The 9,676-nt window shown below is 51.7% G+C and overlaps 1 protein-coding gene across 1 annotated transcript; it reads left to right on the forward strand.

The window, feature by feature from the left end:
• Positions 1 to 394: 394 nt before the first annotated feature.
• Positions 395 to 9,423, forward strand: LOC104406364 (E3 ubiquitin-protein ligase HECTD3-like; the record flags this gene model as incomplete). Its single annotated transcript, XM_010015317.1, is given in 20 exon segments — positions 395 to 487; positions 749 to 884; positions 1,297 to 1,412; positions 1,685 to 1,798; positions 2,216 to 2,298; positions 2,648 to 2,813; positions 3,283 to 3,364; positions 4,190 to 4,372; positions 5,052 to 5,104; positions 5,429 to 5,493; positions 5,918 to 6,021; positions 6,355 to 6,474; positions 6,823 to 6,912; positions 7,256 to 7,331; positions 7,334 to 7,452; positions 7,838 to 7,967; positions 8,396 to 8,470; positions 8,700 to 8,781; positions 8,895 to 8,966; positions 9,229 to 9,423. Coding segments are annotated over 20 exon segments (2,044 nt in total), but the record flags the coding sequence as incomplete, so codon positions are not given.
• Between the last annotated feature and the right edge of the window lie 253 nt (positions 9,424 to 9,676).

A 9,676-nucleotide genomic window follows, 5' to 3' on the forward strand; every position in this document is an offset into this window, starting at 1 on the left:
CCCGTCATCAGGTGCGGGGTCTGGATCGCCGTGCACGGCAGAGCCGGAGGTTCTTGCCCCCCGTTCACCTGGGGCCCAGCTAAGGAGGGTCTCGGTGTGCTGCCCCACAGTCGTCCTTGTGCTGCACAGAGGAGCCCCGGCCCGTTTGGCCACTTCTTCCATGGAAGTGAGGCCACAGGGATGCCAGATGTGGAGTTAACTGCGTATGGCTCCGAAAAAAAAAACCTGCCATGGGGGGTGTGGGCTGGAAGAAGTGGACACGGTTGGAAAGGAAAGGGTGGTGGATGAGGATGGAGTGCGGTGGGGCTTTAAGCTCAAGTCTTCCACTTCCAGGTACTCCACTCTTTCTTTCCCCTGGGATTTTCTCACTCCCCTTTTCTCTGGCTTGTTTCAGATGGGAGCAGGTGGTGGATCTGACGTACTCTCTGCGCCTCGGAGCGAAGCCCAAGCCCATGGAGCAGGATGAGGCTGCAGTAGAGAAGCTTCGGTATGAACTGTGTCCCAGCTTCTTCTGCAGTTGGGTGCAAGCCACTGTCTCTCCCTGGCTGCTCAGATAGCCATCTCCTGCAGACCTGGGGAGTGAAGGGGGAAGACAGGCAGTGGGGAATGGCTCTGCTCGGCCCTTTTGCCCTAGATAAGCCTGTACAAAACAGAAAACAGGGCAGGACCAAGGGAAGCAGGACATGGACCTTCTAGCCTGGCTGCCCCTGGTTCTCCTCCAGACCCATTAATCCCTTTTCTCTGGTAGGTTTGTGCCCCCAACATGGACTTATGAATGTGATGAAGACTTGGTACATTTCCTATATGATCACATTGGGAAAGAGGATGAGAACTTGGGCAGTGTCAAGCAGTATGTGGACAGCATCGATGTCTCATCCTACACGGTGAGTTAAAGGGGCAAGGCTGCGTCAGTTCTGCTGTGCCATGGGGCCGGGAAGCATGGGTGGTGCTTGATGTGCTGAGCTGGGCTGTGTTTGAGGATGTGGGAGAGGAGCCTGGGGAGCATCATGCAGCATATTGTGTAATATGGTCCCTGGAAGGGCTGTGGTTTGAGAAGCAAAGCTGATTTTAGGGAGGGTTTGATATTCTGCGCCACATGTGTGACCCCAGAGCACTTTGGAGAGTCAGACCCAGTGTCCTGTGCGCTCTGTATTCCCTGTATCTAGCCAGAGCCCAGCAAAGGGAACAGGCCAGTTTGATGCCCTCTGGCTCTAAGATTCATGATGAGAGTAATCACTAAGGGGAAGTTAATCCTACCCCCATCTGATCTTCCTTTCATTCACTGCCCTCTTCCAGGAGGACTTCAATGTGTCATGCTTGACTGACAGCCATGCCGACACGTACTGGGAGAGTGACGGGTCCCAGGGCCAGCACTGGGTGCGGCTCAACATGAAGAAAGGCACCATTGTCAAGTGAGGCACCTCTCCCCTGCACGCTGGCTCATGGCTGGGGAGAGCCCTGCAGCCCCTTTCTCTGCATGAGTCCATCGTGGCACAAATTTGTTCTGCACCCCTGCCTCAGTTCTGGCTCTGAGCTTGAATGGGTCTTAGCATTTTTATAGGTACCTGGGGATCCCAGCACCAGCTGCTGTGCTTGATGACAAGTGTGATGAGGCAATGAGGGAGAGCAGTGATGGGTGTTCAGATGCAGCTGCCTTCTCCTCATTTCACGCTTCCCTTTGCAGGAAGCTCCTGCTGACAGTGGATACCACTGATGAGAACTTCATGCCCAAGCGGGTTGCTGTGTATGGAGGCGAGGGGGACAATCTGAAGAAACTGAATGATGTCGGCATTGATGAGTGAGTGGCTGGAAGTGGGGAGTGTAGCGTGGCCCTTGCAGGGGCTGGAGGTACAGGATACCCTGACCCAAAGCAGTCATTCCAGAACCAACCTGGCTTAAAAGGCCCAGGGCTTTGGGACAGGCATTTTCCATCTCTGAGCTGTGAGTTCACTCTACCTACAACAGCAGACAGCACAATCATCAGCGCTGCCCTGATCCAGTTATGGGACCCATTGGGATCATGTCATCTGGACCTGGGGCACCGGCAGGTTCAGGCATTCAGCATAGGCCATGTTGTAGGCAACTGGGTCCATGTTCCTGCCACAGGCTCCTGTTTCAATACATGCAAACCCTCTTCCCTTACAAGTGGTCTGTGGTTTTTGGCAGGACAGGTGAGGGAACAGCCCTGCAGCCTTCATCTGTGCTGTGTTTGCAGGAGCTACATTGGGGATGTATGCGTCCTTGAGGACATGACAACACACCTGCCTGTCATTGAGATCCGGATTGTGGAGTGCAGAGGTAGGGTGGGTGTTAATGGACACATCCATAATGCATCTGTAACATACTGCATGTTAAGTTTGTTCCTGTGGCTTGTGCTTCTTGGCTCTGTGGGCTGTTTCAGACGAGATGCAGAAGAACCATGGGAAACTCCAGGCTGACCTGAAGGTTTGCAAGCTCTCAGCTTTCACCCTGTCTTTCTCTGCCTTCAATTCTTTTTTTTTTTTCCTTCTGTAAATGCCCCAGTTCTTCTTCACAGACTCTTAATGCCTAGCCCCAGGGATGGTCACATTCCCAGTGCTTTTACTTATGGACATCCATGCTTGCTTTCTCATTGTCTTAGTGTATCATCCATGGTCTTCTTTGGCAGATGATGGGATTGATGTGCGCCTCCGAGGCATCAAAATCAAATCCTCTCGACAGAGGGACTTGGGGCTTAGTGCTGACATGTTCCAGCTGCCCAATTTAGTGCGCTACCCTCGCCTAGAAGGGACAGACCCTGACCTGCTGTACCGACGGGCTGTCCTCATTCAAAGGTACTGTAACGAGGAGGGGAGACAAGTGGGGTGGTGTTACCTGCAGGGATTGGTGCTGTCTCCAGCACAACCATGGCTGGAAGCTGTAGAGCTGTGTGTCTCCCCTGGGGACAGGCATCCTGGGCCCTGGACTAAGTAGCAGAGCCATTTGGGAACAAAGTGGACTCTCTGGGATAACTTCCCTGTGCTTCCAGATGAATTTTGCAGCTCAAGTTCAGCGTCTCGTATGTCCCAAATGCAGTTTATCTGTGTGGTGTGTGGGGCAGGTGTGTGCAGAATCCCTTGCAAGGGGTACAAGGTCCCTGCAGTGCCCAGACAGTGGGAATTCGGTACCGAAGGCTCTATGATACAGAAGACTATGCTGGGTTGGGTTTGGATCAGTTGTTACTTTTCAGCTTGTGTCTGGTCTGGAATAGGCTTGTGCATATCCCTGTCCCTCCTGTGTTGCAATATCTTCTTTGGGATTTAGGTTCATCAAGCTCCTGGACAGTGTCCTGCATCACCTAGTGCCAGCCTGGGACCATACTGTTGGCACGTTCAGCAAACTCAAGGTGAGTGATTTTCTCCATGTCTTGTGGGGCCTCAGTCTGGCAGGGTGATTGTGCTTGGGCTGTGGGAAGGGAGGCAGTCGGTGCTTGTTGCCTTTAAAGCAGCTCAAGGGAGATGTGCGTCTGGGCTCAGTTCATTAAAGCTGTGAAAGGTGATATTGTTTAGAGGCTAGTTTCCAGCTGAAATGCTGATGTGGAAACATGCAGCTATGGGCTAACAAGTAGAATCAAACAAGAGCGCTTCACCCTCAAAAGGATTTGAACCATAGCAGCACTGGGCATGTGAGCTGGACACACATCCCCTCTGAGATCTCAGCCCAGTACACTCTGTTCCCACGCTTGCTGCCAGCAGCTTTGAGCTGACTGCGTCCAAACAGCAAGGCTTTTACCAGTAAATTCTTTCTGGCTTTAATAAGCTTTTGATTTCCACCTTTCTCATAAGACTGGGTTCATCCCTCCAGGTGTCTGTTTTCCTTACATCCTATCCCGGAACATATGTGCCAGACATTGCTGGGGTAGCCCCATTCTGTCTGTTTCCAGGTCTGATGTCAGAAATGACTGTAATTCCTGTGCAGGCTCAACATAGGATCCAAAGCATTTGTTGATTCTTGTTTGTATAGAGGAGTTTGCTTTGGTTGCAGATAGGATGGATAGTAAGACAGATGTTCTGGTGAGAATGAGGGTGAAGGAATGTCCAAGCAACACTTGTGTGGAAGGCAGTGGCCCTGGGAAGGGGAGAGACCTGGTGGTGCAGTGGCTTCTGTAGGAAGTAGCTGACATGTTTTGGACACTGGGCACCTCTGATGTTTTGGACATACCTGTTGGCAGCATATCAAGCAGTTCTTGCTGCTGTCCAAGAGGCGCACAGCTCTCATTACCCAGTGTCTGAAGGACTCGGAGACCAGCAAGCCCAATTTCATGCCACGGCTCTATATTAACCGCCGCCTTGCTATGGAGCACCGAGACAACCCTGCCCTGGACCCCAGCTGCAAGAACGCTGTCTTCACCCAGGTACTGTCCCTCCTGGAAGGGTCCCTTCTGCTCTGGGAAGAGTGGGGCATCCTAAAGCTAAAATGAGCCACACAGAGATGGGTGAAAGGGAACAACTTAGAGCTGGAGATACCTAGAGTCCTCAAGGCCTCTTCGCGTGTTTCATAGGGTCTACGATTACATGTGCTGATGATCCCATGTCCAGGAATAACATCTAGGAGGGATTTGGGTCCTCTAAGTTGAAGTCTCTATCCTGGATGCTCTCTGTGGCATGTTGCTAATGCAGAGCATAACCATCTCCTTACACTGAAAGGGCAGCAAAGAATTCTTGTGTGACGATAATAGCGCAGCTGCATACAGTCCTGTATCGTGGTTTTACAGCAGTGCTGATTTTCCTATTGTCATTCTCCCCCTATCTCCAAAAGATCTATTGCTTTATGTGTGCATAAACAACCTAGACTGCTGTGAGGCTAAATGTGCGTTTGATGTACCTCTGAGGCCAGAAAGCTCCATACAGTGCTTAGCACTGTAATTTATGTTCCATTTCCAATAATGAAGGGCTCTTAGACCATTTAGAGATCACCTTTGGTTAAGATTTAAAGGCTTGTGGCAAACCAGATTTCTTGAATTTCCTGCCTTCAGCTGGCACCAGTTTCCCTGGAGAGGGAATACCAGCCTTGATCATCTCTGCTTGTTGCAGGTATATGAAGGCCTGAAACCCTCAGACAAGTTTGAAAAGCCTCTAGATTACAGGTAAGCATGGGGGAGGGAGGGGATCATGCAATGCTGGGAGATACGTCCTCTGTCACAGCAGGGTGTTTGGGAAGCCTGTGTCCCCGCTGTGCTCTGGAGAGGGTTTGCTAAGGCAGGAGCCAGCGCAGCCATGGGATCATGGCATGTTCCCCAAGGTGTCACCTCCCTACTGAAGATGCAGCTGTCTCTGGAGATTGAGAGCTTGTCCTGTCCTAAGCCCAGACTGATTCACTCTAGTCTCCTGTTGACCCTGCTTTGCCTGCTGCCTCCCCAGCATCTCCTTGGCTTTGAGCAGCCCCTCAGGCCGTGCCTGGTTCTCCACAGGTGGCCATTGCGTTATGACCAGTGGTGGGAGTGCAAATTCATCGCAGAGGGCATCATTGACCAAGGTAAGGGCTGTGTGAGGCAAGGGCTCCTCTGGAGCAGAGGCAAGGGTTGACGGGGTGACTGTTGCTGTAGGAGCTATCATTTGCACCTAGTGTTACTGCCCATTTAGGAGAGAGGGAAGGCAGGTTGCCTTGTCCTGCCACCCTGGCCATGTCCTGGATAAGGAGAGCTGCTTGCTGGAATGGGGACCAGACCTCCATTAGTCACTAAGGGCAGTTTTGACAATGCTCCCTCTGGCTCTCCTCCAGAGGCCAGGCAGGGATGTTATTTCTCCTATTTCCTCTGGTGCCATAAGGCTCTAACAAGAGCCTTCTCAGCACAGGTGTGGGTTGAACCAGAATTCCTCATCTTTCTTCCATAACTCAGATGAGGATCAGCAAATGAGATGTTCGCATCACTAAAAATGTCCTTCTTTTGGGGTTTCAGGTGGAGGTTTTCGGGACAGCCTGGCGGACATGTCGGAGGAGCTGTGTCCCAGCTCAGCAGACACCCCTGTGCCTCTGCCCTTCTTTGTGCGCACGTCCAACCAGGTGCTGTGGGTTGGGTGTTTGAGGCAGGTCTTTTTGTGTCTGGCAATGCAGTACTGTCCCAGTACCCCTGCATGCCAGGGATGTACCTACTTTGACTGGTCCGAGGCTTTTCTTTGGGAAGGGTTGGGTAGACTGCTTTGTGGCATCTCGTTTTAGGATATGCTGACAAGGGTCTGGATACTTGTTTCTGACTAGGAATATTGACAAGGAGGATGGGGGCATTTAGCCCACTTCTGTTGTGACAAATGCCCAGAGGCAATGGAGAAACTGAGTTTGTGGTGCTTTGTTCTGTGCTGAGATCATGACCTGGAGTTTTGCATCTCGTTTCTGTAGGGTAATGGCACTGGAGAAGCCAGGGACATGTATGTCCCCAATCCTTCCTGTAAAGACTTCCCAAAGTATGAGTGGATCGGGCAGATCATGGGAGCAGCTCTGAGGGGCAAGGAGTTTCTGGTAAGCCTTCAATCCCATCCCTGGATGGAGGTTTGCTGCAAAGGGAGTTGTTATCCCCCTTCTGCAGCCTGTCCGACAGGAGCATGGGAGAGCTCTGTAATCACACACTGGGACAAAAGGTGTTTGGCAGATGTGGGGCAAAGGGGTTGGGAAAGCTCACAGCCTGAGTTTTGGGAGATGCTGCTGGGAGCCTGGGAGAGTGTCTCGTCTGTGCTTGGCTATGATGAGCTCTGCATCTGGACAGGGGGAGCAGGGAATCTCCTTTGTATTTGTACCGTTGAACCCTACCTCCATCTTTGGGAATGTCTCCTTTCACATAGGCTCAGCAAAATCCCTGTTCTCCTTCAGGTCCTGGCTCTTCCTGGCTTCGTGTGGAAACAATTAACAGGGGAGGAGGTCAGCTGGAGCAAAGATTTCCCTGCCGTGGACTCTGTGCTGGTGAGAGGGATTGGGAGGCTGTGCCTATCCTATTCCTCGTGGCCCTCTGCAAGGTGGTGATTTGTGTCCCTGTCCTCATTTTGTACTTGCGTGTCAAAGAAATATGCACCAAAAGGGCACTTACATCATATAATGCATCTTATAGCTAATACAGAGATGTGACTACTGCTTCAAACATGCAATGCTCCAGGGTCTGCTAAACAGCTCTAGGGCAGCTTACCCCACACTGTGCTCCTGTCACAGTCACACCAGCCCTTGTCTGGGAAGGGAGGAGATGGGGACTCGGGCACACCACTGCCCACTGGCCATCTCTCTAACAAGCACTCATCTGGGGGCTGGGCAGGTAAAACTCCTGGAGGTGATGGAAGTAATGGACAAAGACACCTTCGAGTTCAAATTTGGGAATGAGCTGACCTACACGATGACCAACGCATGGTGGAGCTGATCCCCAATGGCAGCAACACCGTGGTGCGCTATGAGGACCGCAAGGAGTTCATCCGCCTGGTGCAGAAGGCTCGACTGGAGGAGAGCAAGGAGCAGGTAATGCTGTGCCATAGCATCAGTGGTCACTGAGTTCCAAGAGAGACAGCCACTCAAAAATCTGTTTTGAGTAAAAAACCATTCTGGTTAGTAACCCTGTGCTCATCAGTGCAATAGTAGGCAGTTCTTTTTCGTGAGGTCCTGGAGTCCATGGAGTTGTTGAGAAGCAAATGGGCTTGTAGCAGCATGGGAGACAGGGGTTTATTCCCAGCACAGGCTTCCTGAATAAACTGGGATGTGTCTCTGGGATCCTGTTCCCTTCAGGTTCCTTGGAGCATTTGCTGTAAGCAGCCTCATGGCTCGCATCCAGTCAAGTCCCTAGGCTCAACCATGGGGCAGGGAAATGGACAAGACATGCTGCTTACCTGCCCTGTGTCCTTTTCAGATCATGGCCATGCAGGCTGGGCTGCTGAAGGTGGTGCCCCAAGCTGTTCTTGACCTTCTCACCTGGCAGGAGCTGGAAAAAAAAGTCTGTGGAGACCCTGAAGTCACAGTTGATGCCCTGAAGAAGCTCAGTAAGTGAAAGGCTCTGCTGATACCTCCCTGAAAACAAAACTGTCTCTGTGCTGGGATGAGCAGAGGTGTGGGAGGCTGATAATATAAGTGCGAATATGGCCTTGTATACTTCTTGCCTTTAGCTGGGTGCTGATGGGGGCAGGGGTGTCCCTTGTCTCCATGCTGGGTCTCAGAGCTGGGGCACCCTTAGGCTGCCAGTGTGTGAGCCTCTGTGGAGCTGAGATGTAGATCTGGATGTGCTTTCTGGGAGGAGCCTGACTGCATGTGTCCCTCAAACCTTGGGTCTACGTGTTCACAGCCTGCAGGCACCTAGAAGTTTCTTTCTTTGCTGACATAGGACCCCTGGGTGAGCAGGGAGAGCTGCTCCAACTTATCCAGGAGGAGCTTGAATCTTTAATAAGCTTCTTTTCTGTATCCTTTCTGCCAGCCCGGTTTGAGGACTTTGAGCCATTGGACACCCGTGTTCAGTACTTCTGGGAAGCACTCAACAACTTCACCAATGGTAATTTGTTCTGTCCCCATGTATCTTGTGACATGACAGCCCCTGCATGCTGGCTTGGAATGAGGAGGGCGAAGCCACCCTCATAGCTGCCTGGGGAACAGATGGAAACCAGGGAGAACAAGCAGCTGGGCTGAAGGAACTGCTTGCTAGCACTGGGGATACTTGGAAGTGGCTGTACTCCATCCGCATCCCTCTAGGGTCTGCTGATGTGTTTGTTTCTCCTTCACAGAGGATCGCAGCCGCTTCCTCAGATTTGTCACTGGCAGAAGCCGCCTTCCAGCACGGATCTACATCTATCCAGACAAAATGGGGTGAGTCCATTCTTCTGTAGATTGTAAGGCTGATTGATCCCACGCCAGAGGGATGTGTGGTCTGGTTGCCTCTGCCTTGCTGGTTCTGACCAGTTTGTCACCTTCTCTCCAAGCTCTGAGACGACAGATGCTTTGCCGGAGTCATCCACCTGCTCCAGCACCCTCTTCTTGCCCAACTATGCCACGTAAGTTTTGGTGCTTCCCTACATCTGGCGGACTGTGTCTCTGGGCTCTCTTCTTAACCTTGGTGCTGACCTATAGGGCCCCAGCACTTTTCCACACTTACGTCCCTGTGCCTGTACCATGTGGCTGCTGTGATTCTCTCTGTGAGTGGCTGGTGAAGAGTAGCCTCCATCTCAAAAGCATCTTGTCTTCTCCACTGGCAAATGCAGCAGTGGCATCTCCTCCTTGTCTTTTCTTTTTTCCCCTTCCTCCTGCCATCCCTAGTGCCAAGGTGTGTGAAGAGAAGTTGCGCTATGCTGCCTATAACTGCGTGGCCATTGACACAGATATGAGTCCGTGGGAAGAGTGATGCTGCAGCCTGATCGAGCAGCATGGACAATTGTTCGACAAAAACGAGCAGTGGGAATTGCTCCCTTGTCCGCCCAGGATGTGTATATATAATAAACATACAGGCGTGAAGCCTGGCTTCCAGCTGCAGTAACCAGCACCTCTTTGGACATGGAGGTTTGGCTCTTCAGCACGGTGGGAGCTAGCTTGGAGTGTAAATGATTACAATATTGAAACCCTGGCCCAGCCCTCATACATCAGAAAGGTCTGATAGGATTTTGTAATGAGTTTCTTCTCTACTTGTCCCTATTGCAGGTCTACACCTCTCACTCCTCCCAGGCTGAGCTCTGTTCCAAACAGAAGTGGGGTAGAGCCACAAAGCTGC

Source organism: Nestor notabilis, unplaced genomic scaffold, assembly GCF_000696875.1.
Source record: "Nestor notabilis isolate BGI_N333 unplaced genomic scaffold, ASM69687v1 scaffold29795, whole genome shotgun sequence".
NCBI classification, from domain to species: domain Eukaryota; kingdom Metazoa; phylum Chordata; class Aves; order Psittaciformes; family Psittacidae; genus Nestor; species Nestor notabilis.